We start from the raw sequence: 22,082 nt of genomic DNA on the forward strand, positions 1-22,082 counted from the left end.
CGACATGGCTGTGCAGACTTGTGACCTCCATTTCAGAGTTGCAGGTTTGAAATCGCCCCTTATCACGGTAGCATACCAGTCTCCTTCTCCTCCCCCTGCTGCGAAATCACCTTCTACACAACCAGCAGGCCAGAAAGAACAAAAGGAACACTCCCACAAAGATGTTTTACGCCCCTCCAGCCAACAAACATTTGGGTCTTCGTCTGCCAATCGTAAAGGCTCTAATAATCGAATAAAGGCAAATAGTCTTCTCCTTCTCCGTCTCGGAGGTCCTCTTAAACAGTGTCGCCATGTTATACCCTCACCCAGCTGGCCTCCATTTAGCTGGTGTGCACTGCCTATGGTTTTCTGCCCTAGAGTCCACATACTGACCAAGGGAGAATGCTGACACCTATGTAGATTTCATGGTACAGGATTCTCTAGCCCCAGCAACCTGTAGTAGTGAGTCGTTGAAGGCTGGCACCCAGCAGCTGCCGAGGTGACTGCCCTTAGTTTGTTCCATCCTACTCATTCCCCATCGTGACCCTTTTCCAATGGAATGTTCATGGCATTAGATCCAACAAGGAGGAATTATAGCTGCTCTTGGAATCGCAGCATCCAGTTGTTTTCGGCCTCCAAGAAATGTAATTGCATCCTCACAACCACTTTGACCTCTCATATTTCCTTCTGGTACAGTTTGGCCTTCTCCCTGAGGACAGCATTCCATGTCTTGGGGAAGGCATGCTGCTCATTCTGGTTGATAACCATAACCAAATATTCTCGTTGAACACCCAGCTGCAAACTGTAAGTTCGCATTTCCCTTCCTCATTTCACCTTTTCTATTTGTAACCCTTCATCATTTACTGTCACCAGAACAGATTTACTCGAGCCTATTGGTCAGCTCTCTCACCCGTTTTTGCTGATTGGTGACTTAAATGCCCACCACTACCTCTGGGGCTCTTCGAGAATATGTCAGAGAGGCTCCCTCTTGGCTGACCTTCTCGAACAACTCCACCTCATCTGTCTCAACACTGAAGCACCCACATTCCTTTCAGACTCCACGCACACCTATTTCTATCTAGACCTCTCATTCAAAACGGTTCAAATGGCTCTGAGCACTATGGGACTCAACTGCTGAGGTCATTAGTCCCCTAGAACTTAGAACTAGTTAAACCTAACTAACCTAAGGACATCACAAACATCCATGCCCGAGGAAGGATTCGAACCTGCGACCGTAGCGGTCTTGCGGTTCCAGACTGCAGCGCCTTTAACCGCACGGCCACTTCGGCCGGCTGGACCTCTCATTCTGCACTTGTCTGTTGTCTCTGACACATACTCGAGTGACCATTTCCTGTGCACTATCTGTTTACTGACTCGTACCCCATCTACATGTAAACCCAATTGCCAGGTCAAGGCCAACTGAAGGCTTTACTCCTCCGTGATGACCTTCAGCAAACAACAAATCCTCAGTTGTGACAACCAGGTAGAGTATGTTATAAACATTTCCATACAACAGCAGAATGTTCCATACTTCGCAATCCTTCTTTACTGCACTGTTTTCTGGCCTTCTGGTGGACTGAGGCATGCGGTGATATGATTCGCAGTAGAGACTTGCACTCCCACTTCTAACCATCACCTCATGATGGCAAACTGTATTTGCTGTAAACAGTTGCATACACAGTATCGTCTCATTCTTAGCAAAAAAGCTAGCTGAATGTCCTTTACTTGTTCTGTTAACAGTTCCACTCCCTCTTCCGACATGTGGGTCAACCTCCATCAGCTCTCTGGGACCAAGGTTTATTCTCTGATTTCTGGCCGGACTGTACCAGATAATGTCATTGTGGACCCGTGGGCTGCTGTTTTGTGGAGTTTTTGAGCTCTACCCATTATCGCCCCACCTTCCTCCCTGCAAAACGAATGGAGGAGGTTGAGGTGATATCCTTCCCCTTTCAGAATCATGAATGCTACGATGGTGCTTTTACTGTAATACTGTGAGGGAGCTTGGCTATGCTCTCACCTCATCCCAATCTTCCACCCCAGGACCAGACGATGTTCACATTCAGATGTTGCAGCACCTCTCTCTTGTGGGTAAGCACTTTCTCCTTCATACATACAGTTGCATTGGGGCAGATGGTGCATTTCCCAGATGCCAGCATGAAGCCACTGTCATACACATACTCAAGCCTGGTAAGGACAAACGCCCTCCTTCTAGCTACTACCCCATTTCCCTCACCAGCTCTGTTTACAAGGCGATGGAACGTATGATTCATCACAGACTGGTATGGTGGCTCGAGTCTCACAATCTACTAACCACTGCACAATGTGGATTTTGTGCACACCATTCTGCAGTTGACAATCTCATCGCTTTGTCAACCTATGTTGATGGTTTTCTGCAGAAATTCCAGACTGTGGTCGTGTTTTTTTATTTGGAGATAGCCTAGGACTCCTGCTTATCTTCTTTAATATAGCCATTAACCGTATTGTGGCCTGTACCAGGCATCTCCACAGACTTGTCTCCTTGAGTGGTGTCTTGAGCAATATCTCAATTGTCTTTACCTGAGCATTGACAATGGCTTTTGCTTTTCCAATGACAAAACCATTTGTATGAATTTCTGGTGGTGCAATGGGTTTCTTCCAGTGTCTATACATGTCGAGCCCATTGCTCTTCCATTTGCTGAAATTACGAGATTCCTGGGGCTCATGCTTGAACTTTCTTGGTCCTTGAAACTTTCTTGGTCCTCCCATGTCTTAACTGACTGCACACTGTACCCGGTCCCTCAGTGTCTAAACAGTACTTCCAAGGGAGCGGATTGGACCACCTTCCTTCATTTATACCAATCCCTTGTCTGTTCAAAACTAGACAATGGATGTTTTGTTTGTTCATTGGTATGTATCTTGGACTTCATTTGCTTCCCAGGGACACTACTCTGTATTTGATCTGTCACCGTAAGTTTCTCATGCAGCTTAGCAATAGCAACTTAGTGTATGCTGATGGCTTCAAAACTGACCATTGTGTTGGTTGTGTCTTCATCATTGGCAGTGACTATTTTTGGTATCAGCTTCTAGAACACTGCCCGATTTTTACAGTTGAGCTCTTTGCCATCTATCAGGCCACCCAGTACATCCAGTGACACAGGCTTTTTAATCTGTCATATGCTCCGATTCTCTCAGTGGCCTTCAGAATCATCCCATAGAGCAATGATGCCAAGAAAGTTGCCACTTGTTCACTGTTGAGAGAGACACCATGATGTTGATGTGAGCTCCTGGTCGCATCGGACTGAAGGGAAATATGGCTGGTTACACAGCTGCCAAAGCCGCTGTCCTACCACATCAGCCTGCTAGCTCTTCCATTCCTTCGGGCTATCTCCATGTTACTGTATGTTGACAGATGGTGTCAGTTTGGCATCACCACTGGTCTTCTCTTCGCAGGAACAAGCCCTGGGGAACTAAACCTCTCCTGATGGCTTGGCCAATCTCCTTTTGGCCCTTTCATCATGAAATCATTATTTTAGGTAGGCTGCATATTGGGCACTGCCTTCTTAGCCATCACCATTTGTTAAATGGTGATCCCCCACTACTTTGTACTCATTGTCATCAATCTTTGACAGTTCACCATTTCCTGACCCAATGCCCTTTTTTTAACTGCTTACATTTCAGTGTATGTTTGCCATCTGAGTTATTGGCTGTTTTAGCGAACAATGCACAGGCTGTCAATCATATTTTACGTTTTATCCACTGTACCAATATGGCGAAGGACATTTAATCTTGGGCAGGGCAGGGGCACTACGAATGTAGTGTGTGAACATTAAGATGAGAATGTGGGTCTCACGGGGAGCATGCAAGGGATAAGTCCCTGCAGTTGCACTGTCCTCTGTGCCCTCGGTGACTCAGATGGATAGAGTGTCTGCCATGTAAGCAGGAGATCCCAGGTCCAAGTCCTGGTCAGGGCACACATTTTCAACTGTCCCTGTTGATGTATATCAACATCTGTCAACAGCTTAGGGTCGTGATTTCATTATCGTTTCATTTAATCTTTGGTTAGGGGCCTCTGCTGTCTCTACAGTGTATTTTGTGGACCTTTCTCCAAGGGGGAGTCCTCGTTTTTAGCACTCTTTCATTCTGTCAGTTGGCCTTAGCATATAGTTGCTTTTAATTTTTTTTTTTCTTATTAACATTCTAATGTTATGACATGGGTGCTTATGACCTCAATTGTTTTTGCACCCTAGAGGAAGAAAAAAAAATGGTGTACCAAGTTCTGTCGCATTTGTTGCATTCCAAAGGTGGAATTTAATTTATAATAATGGATGCTATATTTTGTCACTTGGATGGTAGAAACAGCTCTTGGCTGAAGCTGTTGGTTGGCTCATGTGAGAAACATCTGTCACAGTGAGGTCGTGACTCACCACATGTATGAAGCTAGCTTCTGTCTGATTATGTGTGGAAATTGTATATTGCTAAGCTACACCACCAGTATTCTTAATTTTCCCCCTATTTCCTGCTCTGATTTTCCCCCTAACAAAGGAGCAATTTTTGGTGTGTAATTGATGTGCCTAAATCTGATCTGTTACTCCTTATAAATGCACACACCTTTTCAGCTGGAAATATTATTAACATTCATCTTTTACTAATGTCAAATGACAAACATATTCATTAGCATATTTGCACCACAAGCTGGTACATTGGTATATAGCATATTGCACAATAGTTTTGACATATTTCTGTTTAGCATTGCATACTGATGTCAAGTATTTATTATTCTCTTTTACTTGTATTATTTACAGTTTTTCTAAGTTGTCACATAACATCGTCTTTTTGGAGATATAATTTTCATAAACGTGAGAAGTGAATAGGTTCAACTCACTCTTTAGATACAAAAGAAAAAGCTGTTGTTATTAAATCTCTGATCAAATTTTGTGAACAATACACTAACAGTTTTATTTTCAACCTGCTGCTGATTGATCCTACCATATCTCTTACTGGCCACTCTTGGCTCCTCTCATGCACTATTATCTTGTCAACTTCGTATCAGCTATTCTCCTCCATGACCAATATGTCCTGCCTTTCATTTCCTTTCCTTTAATTTTTCTCTTCCCTTCCCCTTCCACCTTTCTTACCTTAATATATTTTTATATCTAACAATTCGTTTTAAGGAAAACATTGATTGCTACTCACTGGAAAGATAACATGTTGAGTTGCAGACAGGCACAACAAGACACTTACTCATAGCTTTCGGCCGAAATCTTCTTCAGTAAAGGAAAAACACACACACACACACACACACACACACACACACACACACACACACACACACACACACACACACATTCATTCACACAAGCAAGTGAACATCACACACACATGACTGGCATCTCCAGCAGCTGGGACTGGAATGCATTCTGGTCTAAGTTGCCAGAGATGGCAGTCGTGTGTTCATGAAGTGTGATTGCTTCTCTCTGTGTGTGTGTGTGTGTGTGTGTGTGTGTGTGTGTGTGTGTGTGTTTCCTTTATTGAAGAAGTCTTTGGCTGAAAGCTATGGAGTTTCCATTGTTTAACACTTTATTTTATTTATTACAGATGCTTTAAGTTTAGATTGTAATGTTTCATCCTTAGTAGTGAAACTTTTTTGTTTTATCATCTTTTTTTTATTTTTATTTATTTATTTTTCAGGGTGTGATTCCTATTCTACTGAGTTATGTACTCAGAGAAAGGCAGAGTGACAAACTTGTTATGAGTTCACTAGTGACGCTGACCAATATAGCAGCTCTTCCAGATTGGCATGATGAGTATTATTCTTTGTTACACACTCTCTACAATCTTGTGGATTCAGCCCCCCCTCAGATGAAGCTGCAGGCTCTTAAACTTCTGGTGAATCTTTCCTGCAATGAGGATATGGTGCCTAGTCTACTTGCAGCTCAGGTAAGCCATGTGCATGTGCCAGCATTGCACCCATGATTTAATTCAGCCCAAGGTGCTTCTATGCATTGTGAGTGTTATTTATCAGTAGACTGTAACATAACAATATATTCATATTTTGGCAATCCTCAGATGTTTTGTGTAAAGTTTATCATTCTTTCAACATTTTTTTAATGAAATGTTGTCAAAATTAATAACTTTGTGTTACATATGGATGTAGACTGTGCCTGCAGTTTTGGCTAATGAGTGTCCTCAAAGTACCTAAACATGTCACTCCTTTCTCTGCAGCTTGAACTGGTGAGGTTTCATAGCCATTGGTGTCTGTTTGCATGCTGATTGGTTGCTGCAGATTTCATTCATGCATTTGGTGCAAAAGATGATGTTTATTGATGTGAAGAAGAATTATTAACTTTTGGTGGACCACTTTCCTTTCTGTTTCAATTATTAGCATGTTTCTGAATTTTAATGGCTTATTTAAATAGTAAAGCCTCATAATTATAAAATTTGTACTGAGCTTGCATCTCTGCATATTTCATCATCCTGAATATTCAACAATAATGTTTCAAGTTCAGCTGTAATTTCACATGCAAAATTTTCACTGACAGTTAGTAGATACATTGAACTTGTACTACTAAATCCTAAAATGATCAGTGTATAAAGAGTTTACATTTCACTCAATGTTCAGTATGTTATGCTCACCAAACATACTACACAGTCTGTTATTGCAGAAAATGGCAGAAAATACAAATAATCATCTCAGATTTTTGAAGATGATTGTCTTATCTGTAATGAAGCACACTCTGAAAAAGCTGAACAAATATCTAGTCAGGTTTCAAAGTGATGCAAAGACAAGCAACTTCTTTAAAATATCCAGGAAGTTGTTATTGTGCACTTCACAAAATGCAAAAACCTATTATTGTGTTATTACAATATCAGTGAGTCATATCTAGAATTAGTCAACTCACAAATACCTGTTTGTAACAACTTGTGAGGATAAAAATGGGATGATCATGTGAACTGAATTGTAGTTTATGCTGTCTACAAAGGAGAGAATATTGCAAGTGTTTGTGGGACACCAACCAAGTTGGTCTAATGGGAGATATCAAACACATACCAAGGAGGGCAGAAGAAATGGTCACGTGTTTGTTTGACTCATGGGAGAGTATCCCAGAAATGCTGAAAAATCTGAACTGGCAAACCCTTGACAATATACATCAACTATCCCACAAAGGCATTTAAGCAGTCAGTTTTCCTGTGCGACATATGTGGATGGAATGAATTGTAATAGAGAATAGGAAACACTTTGGATGATGTCCTATTTTTGCATACTGAAAGGAATGACAGGTGTTCTAAAATATGTGGTTTTTTGATTGGAACTATTATCATCAGTTAAGCTGTCTAATAACAAACAGTCTGAAAGAATATTCAATTACAGCTGTACAGAATTCCTATGTAAGAAGAGGCTCCATGATTTGCAGAGAATTTATAGACTTCACTGCTGTAGGTCTAAAGAAGAAACCACACCATTAGGGAGTCTCTCAAATAGAAAACATAATTAAATGAGTCATTGGTGTATTAAATAAAACAGGTGCTTTTACATTTACCTTCAACTCAGGCAGTTTTTTATTTATTTATTTATTTATTTATTTCCTGCAAGGAAAAACACTGTTACATCTGACTTATGGTACGATGACACATGCTAAACCCAATGACGTGCTTTAAGTACGAGTGTATGAGAATATCGAGTTGGTCCACAAGGGACAGCCTACTGGTGGGAACTGTTGTATGGCCACATATGAACATTATTCGTTATGCTCATTCTCTCAGGATTCTGTTAACTGCTCAGGAAATCACCTAGTGTATATCAAGAAGTGTCCATTGTTTGTAAAAGAAACAATTATCCAGTAATTTCAATTAAAAAAGTGGATTTTTAATTGCTGAAGAGAAAAAATTGTTTACATCACTGTAACTCCCCAATGTTCATGTCACCATTCACCCGGCCATGAAAATTACATTGAGGAACACATACATATTCACACAAACAGTGCTTGTGCAATCAATAAAACATGTACTTACAAATGACGTGATGGATACCATGTTGTGCACAAAAATCTTGGTAAGTCTGTGAGATAAAACTGTGGATTGTGTGAGGTCCCATCTTCAGGCGTAAGAGAGCATCAACATTAAAGTGCTAAACCATGGTGTGGTAGTGAATCTTATAGTGATACCTACTGAGGAAAGAGGCCCAACCTTGAAATCAGTGGGCCCTCTTATACAGCAACTGTGGATTGAGACTAAAGACAAAAATTAATGGTTTGTGATCAGTCGCTATGTGAAACTTGTCACCATATAGAAACACGGAAATCTTCTTGTCAGCATAAATAATTGTGAGGATCTCCTCCTCTGTTTGAGAGTAATTCTTCTGTGCTGCATTAATTGCCTTTGAGGCTAAAGCAGTGTTGCTCAGTACCATCTGTATTATGTGGAGACAGCATGGCCTCCGTTGAGGCAGAACAGCCTCCACGTCATACTGACATGCATCCATAGCAACAACAAGCTGATGACCCGGCTGTTATGTAGCCAGGCATGGGACAGGATGCCAACCATATTCCAATTTCCTGGGCTTTTCCACATTAGTAGGAGTACTTCAATAGCCACAACACACACTTCCTTGGAGGTTGTTCTTCAGAGTTTACTGCAGTAGTAGCTGGAGAGCCAGAGGTGGTTGGAAATGGAGCAGCAGAAAAACATGGCCGTGTCGGACAGAGCATCGACAGGCCTGTTAATATGGCCTCAAAATTTGCTGGCCTTTCCCTGCCCATGACAAAGCTGTCAAAGACTGTGAATCATATGAGAAGCACCTACAGCAGCACTTCACGGCTTTCAGAGTAACAGATGCTGACTCTCTTAAAGCTCTCTTTCTGTTTTGGATCTCTCCCCAAATGTATTACTTGTTATGGAAGTTAGTGTTACCCGCCCTCCTCCCCCCATTCAGGATCATGTGTCTCTTTCATTTTATGAAATGTATCAATTGCTGACTTCCTATTATTTCAAGCATACCCACATGATTTCTGTGAGAGTTCTGTCAGTGCAGAAAGCAACCCTATCAATCTTATCAGACATGCAGAGTTGCGAGGTTTAAGTTGAAAGTGTTGTTTCATTACATCTTAGTCTAAAGAATCGTAAGCAGACACAGTAGTCCAAGAAACTATCATTATGTCAGCCCCTCCAATAAGGAGATCCACCAATGGGCACTGCAGTTTGAAGATTTAAGGTAGCACATGCATTTGAAGTTTCCAGAGATTCAGGCCATCAAGTAGATTCCTGGGGTGATGTGAGGGGTGCAGTAGGCACAAGTGTTCATGCATGCCTTTGAAGGTGAAAGTCAGGGTGGTACAGCATGCCCGTCTGCTGCGCTCCACAAAAACGTGAGGATAGCAGACAAATTTCTGCAAGCCTGTGCCTCCCTGCCCCCCTTGTTTTGTTCAACATCATTGTCCACAATGACATTCCTGCTAGGCTTCTTGCCATCACTGTTGCAGGAAAGGACACACAGCAGGATTCTAGGTCGATGCCAGCTGTGGCTTCAAACTCTCAAGCTATGAACATTAATGTTGTTAGCAATGCATGTGACAATCCTGAAAATGTTTGTAACAAACTGTTCATCAATGGATGTTACCAACAGCATGCTCCTTCAATTTCAAGTTGATAAGAGCGCGAGAACATCGTTTCTGAAGTCTAACACTTACCTGCACTTTGGTTCCCTTTTGCTCTCTGCTGCTTCACACTGTCTTGTCAGTTGTAACTGCCAACAAATTCCTATTCTTGGACAGTTTATGCCACAGATGACACACAAGGCAGTGGTGTGCTCATTGATAGCCCTTGTGGTGGAAAGTTTCTTTATGGGAAATTTGTTTTGCTTGGGTGCTTTTTTGGTGTTAGGATTCGTGGTCACTGATTCAATAAGGTTCGTGTCTGACCTCATGTCCTATCAAGAACTGGATGACCTGTGAAAGGAATATTTTGTCTTTTTTTTCACCTTGGCTACACAAGGCCACAGACTACACAGTGCTAATCACCCTTGAACCCACAGACCAGGCCTGGCACTTAATGATCAAGTAAAATAAGAACTAGACAGGTGTCATGGGACCAATATTGTCCAGTCAATGTTCTATACTGTTAATGATTAAGAAATCAGTGGGCAAGCCGTATCTTTGTGATGATTTCAGTGTAACAGTCTATTCACAGTCTGTAGGTGACATGTACCCTGTCCCCCGCCTGGAAGAACTCGTCTCTGCAACCTTCAGTTTCAGACAGTGCGGGATGTGGATCTCAAGTGCTGTTTTGGTAAGTTATATCAGGGGCACATCGTTTCCCTACATGGGATATAGCTGACCATTGGTCATATTCCGGCTATTGTGGTCCTCCTATGAAGGAGCTCCCAGTTTATAAGTTCCATACAAAATCTGTGTTCCATAGCTTGACTGAATCCAAACGAATAGCAAGCATCTCAAGAGTAGAGTCACGTCAGCACACAAATGAACCACAACGGATGAGAAAGAGAGCCCTCCACTCTGGGACTGTAATAGATAGGTTGCTAGTCCAATTTCGGACCAAGATGAGCCAGTGCCACATGTTTTGTTATCTGCATGACCGTCATACAACCAGTGTGGAGAATGTTATAACATGGGGTTACCACAAATATCATTCCCAAAATTGTTTGCCAAATTGCTGTCAACTTTAATGATGATAGATGGTTATTATATGTCACTGGACATGTAAGCTGAGGATTGTTATAGAAAATAGATAAATATTGTAGCAATCAACAGTTTATGTTGATAATATTAAAATTTTAGAAGATAGATCAATAGTGTAGCAATCCACAGTCTGTGTTGATAAATATGAAGATTTTCTACCGTGAAGCAATTGACTTCCTATAATAAGACAGAGACTGCACAGTTTCTGTAGTAAGAAACACACACAATTAAGCATCTAAATGTGAAGAGAATTAACATCTTACACAGGGATGCAGAAGGAAATTAAGACCCTGTACCTCTAGTGTCCCTGCTCATTCACTCCAGCTCAGAAAATAATTACACACCAGCAGTGACTGCCTGAATGCAAACACAGTACACAAGTCGTTAATAAACACAAATTAAAAACTTTGCCTCTGAAACCTTATGTTGCATCAGGATGATGACTTATCTGGAAATTGGAGACTTTTTAGGCAAACAGAATTTATTGGTAAAGTCGGGAAATTTTGTAAGATTAGAGAAACCTGAGAGAGTGTTCTGGAAGTTGAATTGTTTGTTAATGGAAATATATATTTCATGTCATTTTGTTACAAATTATCCTGAGCTTCTGCTTCAGAAATGATGTGCTCTGTAGTCATGTAAGTAAAGGCAAAGAAGACCAGTGAATTGTTGTAATGTGTGTTGCTCGATCACTGTCACCTGTGGCATCCTCACTGACCTTGAGAATCTTTGTCTTTGCCATGTGTTTGTGTATGTATGTATGTATGTATGTATGTATGTATGTATGATTATGTGTCTGATGTCGTGCATAAATAAAGTCTATTTATTATACATTCCATTGACAACAGTTTGTAGCATGTCCCTGTGACAGATCCTCATATGCTTGAGATTATCACATAATGACATAGTGTGGCACTGAATAGTAATGGGTGACAATAATGAAGGAATTTACAGGGATGAAAAGAACTTGTAACATACAAAATTGTTGATAAATTTGGAAATTCTAGTTGAACTTGAAATACAATGAAGGCTTTCACAACCGGATGGACCACGGCCATATAACCCGGAAGAATTATCAACAACAGAACTTGGAATAATCACTAATAAGTGTCATGGCAACTCAAAAACATGCATTGTGGCCATGAAAAGTAGTGAATTGAAACTTACTCTCATCTCCAATGGAAGTTGGGTCAGGAAAATGTGGAATGTCATCATTGAAAAGCATAGAAATTTCAGGAAATCTTTGGATGAAACAAAGTTGCCAGCCTGCATCAAAGCCTGTAGGATAAGTATGTTTGTGTGACTGAAAATTCTCGGTTGATGACTGGATGTGCCCACACTACATCTACCTATGTCACACTGGAAAACAGGAGCAACTTAAAGACTGCTGAGGATTTTGTTACCTATTACACCAACTAAATCATTTACTCATGTGACTTTGATGTTGTTTCCAATAGAGTACTAAAAATTTGTTCTCATTATAATAAGCCCAGTCTAATCTGAAGTATAAGGTATTTCTCCAGACAGATTGAAATATGTCATTGTTAAATCCCTCTTTTAAGGATACAGGGTACTTTTCCGGCTCAATATTATCTAAAAATCAACACCTATTTCTTTCAGGCACTGTTTATAATGTATATGTTTTACAGATTTTTTGTTGATACCAGGTAATGCAGCACACTTTCTAAACAGATTAGAAATATCTTGAATATTTTTAACCTGCTTAGAGTTTTAAAAAAATTACAAAGAAATTGATGGTTTTTTTTTTTCCAAAATGCTTCCTCAAATTGAGGTACCATTTAATCCAATGTTATACATTTGAAGCAGACCAAATTTTGACCATGTATGTATGACATGATGGCTGAGGTATTAGACCTATTTAATTCCACCTATTATGTATATTACAAGGATTAAAAAATATCACATCTTACATTATAATTTTTTCCTAATAAAAACATTATTTTTCTATAATTTAGTTGATTCTGCAATAAAGCTTAAGTCTACTACATAAGGTGGACTATTGCAAGTTACAGAAAAAAATTAGAGCAATGTTTTATAAACTTTAGAAAATATTTGTACCTGAATTCTGAAAAATACAACTTGTGGGAAATCGCGAATGAAGATATGAGTCCAATTAAAATGTGTCTCAGAACATTCCTGAACCATAGACTTCATCCTGCAGCATTTCTTCATCTTCAAGCTTCCCCTTGGCATTCCTTTTAGCACTTCTTGCTTCTTTGGTAACTTTTAGAGCGAATCGTTCATCTGCATGCACCCGTTGTCTGTCACACGCAGGCAATTGATCCTGCATATTAGAGAAACATTTTATGCCTAAATTTCCCAGGCTTCCAACCCTCCTATCTCTCCATCATTGAAACATATCACTGCATCTACTACACCAACTTTTAATGTATTCAGACCACAAAAACATTCTTGGGTAATCTTTCCCATATACAATGGTCGAAACTTTCATTTGTGTTCGGAGTGCCCCCATGAAGACATTTACTAAGCAAAACAGGGCCAGTCAGGTCTCTAAAAATTGGTTTTATTTCATTCATAACAGGCTCTGGAAGAGAATGGTTATGATGGTATATTTGATCACTTTATTTTGCTTTTTGGTAACCACACCAAGAATCTGCTCCTTTAGGGCAAAGTCCAGGATGATCATCTGTGGACAACTTATGAAAGTAGATGGCCCATACAGTTTTTCTCATTGCTGTAACATCATTCAGAGGTGCTGTTTGTCTAATGGGCTGTCCATAATAACTCTGAATAAGATGTATTTCAGTTTCTGTCAATCTGCTTTGGCCAGATAGAGACTTTCCATCAGATAGCAACTTCCCTTTCATTTCTCTTCATAGCTTCCTCAATCTAGCACCCATCCTCTTTTGCACATGTCCACAACACTCCAGTTTTGTCACCAAGGTATCACCATAAACATTGAACTCATTAATATTATCGAAAGCTTTAGAGTCCCCAATGCCTAGGTACCTCGTATATCTAACATTATAAACAGGCACCGACCTCTGAAATATTTTTAAAGCTCCACCACACTCCGTTCCTCTACTGTAACTATCATAATGCTTTAGATACAACCACCAAGGCATCTAAAAGTATTTTTGTGTACTTGCTGAACCTGCTGGGAGGAGGAGGAAGGTCCATCAAATCACAAAACGTTTGAGCAGCCTTTCTCCGTTTCGTATTGCATGTACTAACTTCAAATCACATCATATGAATTATGCAAAATGTTCGAAGTCATTTTCGAGGTAGATTTATTGTAGGATCTACACACAACAACTAAGTTTAATGCTATACCCTTCATGACACTACATCATTACATTGTTTACATTTCGCCACATCCTTTATCAAAGAAGATAAGATTTGAATCGGCAGGAGGTGAGCCATGTGGGAGTTTCTTCCCTGAAGAACTGATACATAGGTTACTTTCAACAGTGTGACTTTCTTTGTTTGTGAACTGGTTACCACGGAATTTCCTTTTATTGAATTTCTTGATGTGTGGCATAGTTCATATTTATTGCACACTAAAGGATACGTACTTCCACAAATATATGTAGCACTGTCTGCCCCGATAGCTGAGTGGCCAGTGTGATGGATTGCTGTCCTACAGTCCCGGGTTCGATTCCCGGCTGGGTCGGGGATTTTCTCCGCTCGGGGACTGGGTGTTGTGCTGTCTTCTTCATCATTTCATTCCCATCTGACACGCAGGTCGCCCAATGTACCGTCGAATGTAATAAGATCTGCTCCAAGGCGGATGGACCTGCCCCTCAATGGGCCTTCTGGCCAATGATGCCAAACGCTTGTTTCCATTTCCATGTAGCACTTGGGCAACAAACATCCAGCAACATGTGAACAAACTGCTTCAGTGAAACAAAAGTAAATACTTTTTTCATTTGAAACTGTATAATGTATATATCAATGTAATCAGGAAAGACTATAGAATTTAATAAAGTCATAAACAAATTTCAATTTTTCCACCATTTATAAGTACTCTGAATCCTTAAGAAAGGTGGTAAGAGAGATGTCAATAAATACAGACCTGTTTCACTGCTGACATCATGTTCCAAAAGTTTTGAGAAGGGACTCTGTTCTAGAATAATATCTCACTTAGCAACAATAATATCCTCACCCAATCATAATTTGGGCTTCAGAATGTTTGTTCTACTGAGAATGCCATTTGCATGTTCACTCACCAGCTTTTACAAGCATTAAATAATAAAATAGCCCTGGTTGCGCATTTTACTGTGTGGATCACAGTATTCTCCTAGGTAAATTGTAGTTTTATGGGATTGGAAGTGTACCCAACCAACGGATAATGCCATATCTAACCAAAATAATGCATGAAGTTGTACTTACTAATTCAACAAATATAGTCTGCTGACATAATTCTGACTGGAGAGAAATTACGTATGTGGTTCCCCAAGGCTCAGTCATAGGTTTTCTGTTGCTCCTCGTGTATGTAAACAATCTTCTGTCTATTATACAACAAGCAGAATTAGTTCTTTTTGCAGATTACACTAGAACTGTAATCAGTCCAAGAATACATAAAGAGACATAAGATATGATAAACAAAGTTCTTAAAAGTATCATTGACTGGTTTTCTGTGAATGGTCTCTCCCTCACTTTTAAAAAGACACAACATATTCATTTCTGCACTTCTAGTGGTACTACACCACTGATAAACATAGCACATGGGGATGAAATAATAAACAGAGTGAAAACTTCAAAATTCTTAGGGGTCTATATTGTTGAGAATCTACATTGGAAAAAACGCTCTTTGGAACTCCTAAAACAACTTAATTCAGGCACATTTGCACATAGAATTATTTCAACTCTTGGAGAGAGACAAATCAGTAAGTTGACATATTTTGCATTTTTCATTAATTAATGTCATATGGAATATTGTTCTGGGGTAAATCAACTTAAAAAATGAAAATCTTCATTGCACACCAACATACTCTAATATGTGGTGCTCACCCATGAGCGTCGTGTAGACATTTCTTTAAGAAGTTGGGCATTCTGTCTACTACTTCACAGTATATTTACTTCCTCATGAAGTTTGTTGTAAATAATCCTCAACAATTCAGAAGAAACAATTATGTACACAATTACAATACCAGAAGGAAAATTACATTCATTACTTCACATTAAGATTGTCTTTAGCACAAAAAGGGATGCACAATGCCGCAACAAAAATTTTTGATCATTTACCTAGTAATGTAAAATGCCTGACAGACAGCAAAGCAAGCAAAGTAAAATTTGAAAACAAACTGAGAAAGTTTCTCGTTGACAACTCCTGTTATTCCATAGAAAAGTTTCTATTACCATAGTTTCTAAAAGGTAGTGGGCAGGACTTACTAGCTCACAACATATGTATAACTTTCCTCTTTTTGGAAAAGAAGAAGAAACAACTTAGAAATGTTCTGAGTGTTACCATATGCACAAGTTAATTTGCAATGTGAATTTGAAATGACACATTCCTCATCATTACGATCTATCATGCAAAATGATCCATGGAACATGAAACTAATTAACTAACAGGCAAGATTAGATTAGATTAGATTAATACTAGTTCCATGGATCATGAATACGATATTTCGTAATGATGTGGAATGAGTCAAATTTTCAAATACATGACATAATTAAGTTAATTTAACAACATAATTAAGTTAATATAACAAATTTTTTAAATTTTTTTAATAATTTTTTTGTTTGGTTTTTTTTCTTTTTTTTCTTAATTTATATCTAAAAATTCCTTTATGGAGTAGAAGGAGTTGTCATTCAGAAATTACTTGTTGGTTATCTGTCAGACTTTTGATACTATTTGGTAAGTGACCAAAGACTTTAGTGGCAGTATAATTCACCCCTTTCTGTGCCAACATTAGATTTAATCTTGAATAGTGAAGATCATCCTTTCTCCTAGTATTGTAGTTAAGCACACTGCTATTACTTTTGAATTGGGTTTGGTTGTTAATAACAAATTTCATAAGAGAGTATATATACTGAGAAGCTACTGTGAATATCCCTAGATCCTTAAATAAATGTATGCAGGATGATCTTGGGTGGACTCCAGCTATTATTCTGATTACACGCTTTTGTGCAATAAATACTTTATTCCTCAGTGATGAATTACCCCAAAATATGATGTCATATGCAAGCAATGAGTGAAAATAGGTGTAGTAAGCTAATTTACTAAGATGTTTATCACCAGAATTTGCAATGACCCTTATTGCATAAGTTGCTGAACTCAAACGTTTCAGCAGATCATCCATGTTTTTCTTCCAATTTAATCTCTCATCAATGGACACACCTAAAAATTTTGAATATTCTACCTTAGCTATATGCTTCTGATTAAGGTCTTTATTTATTAATGGCGTCATACCATTTACTGTACGGAACTGTATGTACTGTGTCTTATCAAAATTCAGTGAGAGTCCGTTTACAAGGAACCACTTAGTAATTTTCTGAAAGACGTTATTGACAATTTCATCAGTTAATTCTTGTTTGTCAGGTGTGATTACTATACTTGTATCATCAGCAAAGAGAACTAACTTTGCCTCTTCATGAATATAGAATGGCAAGTCATTAATATATATTAAGAACAACAAAGGACCCAAGACCGACCCTTGTGGAACCCCATTCTTGATAGTTCCCCAGTTTTAGGAATGTGCTGATCTTTGCATATTATGAGAACTGCTTATTTCAACTTTGTGCACTCTTCCAGTTAGGTACGAATTAAACCATTTGTGCACTGTCCCACTCATGCCACAGTACTTGAGCTTGTCTAGCAGAATTTCATGATTTACGCAATCAAAAGCCTTTGAGAGATCACAAAAAATCCCAATGGGTGGTGTTCGGTTATTCAGATCATTCAAAATTTGATTGGTCAAAGCATATATGGCATTTTCTGTTGAAAAACCTTTCTGGAAACCAAACTGACATTATGTTAGTACTTCATTTTTACAGATATGTGAAGCTACTCTTGAATACATTACTTTCTCAAAAATTTTGGATAAAGCTGTTAGAAGGGAGATTGGACGGTAATTGTTGACATCAGATATATCCCCTTTTTTATGCAAAGGTATAACAATAGCATATTTCAGTCTATCAGGGAAAATGCCCTGTTCCAGAGAGCTATTACACAGGTGGCTGAGAATCTTACTTATCTGTTGAGAACAAGCTTTTAGTATTTTGCTGGAAATGCCATCAATTCCATGTGAGTTTTTGCTTTTAAGCAAGTTTATTATTTTCCTAATTTCCAAGGGAGAAGTGGGTGAGATTTCAATTGTATCAAATTGCATAGGTATGGCCTCTTCCATTAACAGCCTAGCATCTTCTAATGAACTCCTGGATCATACTATATCCACAACATTTAGAAAATGATTATTAAAAATATTTTCAACTTCTGACTTTTTGTTCGTAGAGTTTTTATTCAATTTGATGGTAATACTGTTTTCCTGTGCTCTTGGTTGACCTGTTTCTCTTTTAATAATATTCCAAATTGTTTTAATTTTATTATCAGAGTTGCTGATTTCAGACATGATACACATACTTCTGGATTTTTTAATAACTTTTCTTAATATAGCACAGTAGTTTTTATAATGTTTGATAGTTTCTGGGTCACTACTCTTTCTTGCTGTCAGGTACATTTCCCTTTTCCAGTTACAAGATATTTTTATACCCTTAGTAAGCCATGGTTTGTTACATGGTTTCTTACGAGTATATTTAACTATTTTCTTGGGGAAGCAGTTTTCAAATGCATTTACAAAAGTGTCATGAAATAAATTATATTTTAAATTGGCATCAGGTTCACAGTACACCTCATCCCAGTCTAACTGCTGTAGGCTTTCCCTGAAATTTGCAATTGTTAAATCGTTGACTGAACGTACTACTTTGGAGGACTGTTTAATATGGCTGAATGGAGCTATATCATATATTGTAACTAGCTGTGCACCGTGATCAGAAAGACCATTCTCAACAGGCTGAGCATTTATCTGGTTAAACGTATCTTGGTCTATAAAGAAGTTATCTATCAGTGAGCTGCTATCCTTTACCACCTGAGTAGGAAAATCAATAACGGGTGTGAAATTGAAAGAACCGAGTAATACTTCAAGCTCATTTTTCCTATTACCCTCTTTCAGAGAATCTGCATTGAAGTCACCACAAATAATAATTTGCTTCCCCCTGTCTGACAGATAGCACAACAAGGAGTCCAAATTTTTCAGAAATAGATGAAAATTTCCTGATGGGGACTTATATACAGTTACAATTATAAATGTGCCTTTATTTAATTTAAGCTCACAGGCACATGCTTCTATATGTTTCTCTACACAAATTTTTTTTGTTTCTATACTTTTTGCACAATGATAACTTTTGACATGTATGGAAACTCCTCCTTTCTCCATATTTTCTCTAATTACATGTGCAGAGAGCTTATATCCACTTACATTTACCTTATCCATATCAGTAACAATGTGATGCTCACACAGGCATAGTATATCTATTTCATCCTCAGCTTTTACATCTTCTAAACAAACCAGTAGCTCATCTGTTTTATTCTTTAAACTCCCAATATTTTGATGAAATATACTTACATTATTTTTAATTATACTTTTATGAGAACCTTTCCTTATTCTAACATTTGCAGTACTCTCCTGTCTGAGTTTCTCATTGTGCTTAGGCCTAGTTGCTATACCAGTGGTCACATGGTATTCAGAGAGGCAGATTATGTCAACTGGGTTGGGTGACTTTAATTCATCAATGCAATTACCTAGGACTGAGCTACAACTTGGTGAAGATAAAATTTCTGGTGATTGGTGAAAATTTATAATTGACAGCTGTGATTGGTGATCCAATGTGCTAGAATTGTGCTGTTTAATTTCTTTCCTAAACTGAAGATTTGTTTCAATCCTGACCTCTCGTAGAACTTGACATCTTTCTGTCTTACCTATCCTAAAAAAGGTACTGCTCCAAAACCTGTAACCACTGGTATTTTACCATTCATGGCAGTGCCCCCCCCCCCCCCCCCCTCCCGTTAAATTTCCTGCTATTACCCCAGCCAGTTTACCCTTCCCTTTCCTGTTGAGATGTAGGCCGTGCCTGGTATAGTCCCACCTACTGAGAGAATCAACAGGAACCACACCAATATGAGCAAGGTAATGCACTTGTGTATAAAAAAGAAGTGTTGAAGTTTTTGTAATATCCCAGCATATGAATGACAGAGATCAGAGTTCAGTACCTTGTATAACACACAGTTGTAATACACCATTTATACCCATGAAAACTCACTTTATGCAAGTAGCAAACTGACTCATGCTAAGCTGTGAAAATGTAGGTGTTACATGTTGGTGCACTAAGTAGCAGTGTTTGGAAACATCCAAGTTGTAAAAAAAAAAAAAAAAAAAAGTAGAGTTATCACATGACCTTATTTGATTACAAGCTCAAGCTCAAAACTCGTGAAAGAGTGGACCAACGGGGAGAAGGGAGGGATGGTGTGGGGGAGAGTGGTATTCATACAAAATGAAAAATAATTATAAATCATTTTCTGTTTCAGGCTCCTCGAAGGCTTATATATTTACTCGACCCATCTACAAATGAAGAAATACTGCTTCGAGTAACAACTCTCTTAGCGAATTTGACAACTGTTGCAAAGGACCAGAATTTGGATCCAACAATTGATTTGCCAGCAGAAGATAAAGCAGCTTCACCAGATACAATGTTAGTATTTTTAACACTCTGTGGCATTGTAAGTGTGAATATGTACACTCCTGGAAATGGAAAAAAGAACACATTGACACCGGTGTGTCAGACCCACCATACTTGCTCCGGACACTGCGAGAGGGCTGTACAAGCAATGATCACACGCACGGCACAGCGGACACACCAGGAACCGCGGTGTTGGCTGTCGAATGGCGCTAGCTGCGCAGCATTTGTGCACCGCCGCCGTCAGTGTCAGCCAGTTTGCCGTGGCATACGGAGCTCCATCGCTGTCTTTAACACTGGTAGCATGCCGCGACAGCGTGGACGTGAACCGTATGTGCAGTTGACGGACTTTGAGCGAGGGCGTATAGTGGGCATGCGGGAGGCCGGGTGGACGTACCGCCGAATTGCTCAACACGTGGGGTGTGAGGTCTCCACAGTACATCGATGTTGTCACCAGTGGTCGGCGGAAGGTGCACGTGCCCATTGACCTGGGACCGGACCGCAGCGACGCACGGATGCACGCCAAGACCGTAGGATCCTACGCAGTGCCGTAGGGGACCGCACCGCCACTTCCCAGCAAATTAGGGACACTGTTGCTCCTGGGGTATCGGTGAGGACCATTCGCAACCGTCTCCATGAAGCTGGGCTACGGTCCCGCACACCGTTACGCCGTCTTCCGCTCACGCCCCAACATCGTGCAGCCCGCCTCCAGTGGTGTCGCGACAGGCGTGAATGGAGGGACGAATGGAGACGTCTCGTCTTCAGCGATGAGAGTCGCTTCTGCCTTGGTGCCAATGATGGTCGTATGCGTGTTTGGCGCCGTGCAGGTGAGCGCCAGAATCAGGTCTGCATACGACCGAGGCACACAGGGCCAACACCCGGCATCATGGTGTGGGGAGCGATCTCCTACACTGGCCGTACACCACTGGTGATCGTCGAGGGGACACTGAATAGTGCACGGTACATCCAAACCGTCATCGAACCCATCGTTCTACCATTCCTAGACCGGCAAGGGAACTTGCTGTTCCAACAGGACAATGCACGTCCGCATGTATCCCGTGCCACCCAACGTGCTCTAGAAGGTGTAAGTCAACTACCCTGGCCAGCAAGATCTCCGGATCTGTCCCCCATTGAGCATGTTTGGGACTGGATGAAGCGTCGTCTCACGCGGTCTGCACGTCCAGCACGAACGCTGGTCCAACTGAGGCGCCAGGTGGAAATGGCATGGCAAGCCGTTCCACAGGACTACATCCAGCATCTCTACGATCGTCTCCATGGGAGAATAGCAGCCTGCATTGCTGCGAAAGGTGGATATACACTGTACTAGTGGCGACATTGTGCATGCTCTGTTGCCTGTGTCTATGTGCCTGTGGTTCTGTCAGTGTGATCATGTGATGTATCTGACCCCAGGAATGTGTCAATAAAGTTTCCCCTTCCTGGGACAATGAATTCACGGTGTTCTTATTTCAATTTCCAGGATTGTATAAGTTATATTATGGAAAATCTACCATCCTCTACGGGCAGTGGACAAAGTTAGCCATTTTGAGATTTCATTCTTTATATCTTATTCGTTCCATTCTTTGAGGCAGATGGAACAATTTTGGCATCACATTTCATTGTGGAGCACTTAACCTTCTGTGTGATTAATCACCACCACCATACATGTTATTTGTTATATATTATTATTATATTTTATAATCTCTTTATAACAATAAC

The 22,082-nt window shown here is 39.8% G+C and overlaps 1 protein-coding gene across 4 annotated transcripts in view; it reads left to right on the forward strand.

Moving 5' to 3' along the window:
• Positions 1-22,082, forward strand: part of LOC126470457 (uncharacterized) — a 227,781-nt gene that overhangs the window by 196,892 nt on the left and 8,807 nt on the right. For all 4 annotated transcript variants that reach the window (XM_050098306.1, XM_050098308.1, XM_050098307.1 and 1 more), the window contains exons 6-7: positions 5,647-5,895; positions 20,218-20,381. In XM_050098306.1, the coding sequence (XP_049954263.1) occupies positions 5,647-5,895; positions 20,218-20,381 (413 nt within the window). The remainder of the gene's footprint in view (positions 1-5,646; positions 5,896-20,217; positions 20,382-22,082) is intronic.

This window comes from Schistocerca serialis, chromosome 3, assembly GCF_023864345.2.
Source record: "Schistocerca serialis cubense isolate TAMUIC-IGC-003099 chromosome 3, iqSchSeri2.2, whole genome shotgun sequence".
Lineage (NCBI taxonomy): Eukaryota > Metazoa > Arthropoda > Insecta > Orthoptera > Acrididae > Schistocerca > Schistocerca serialis.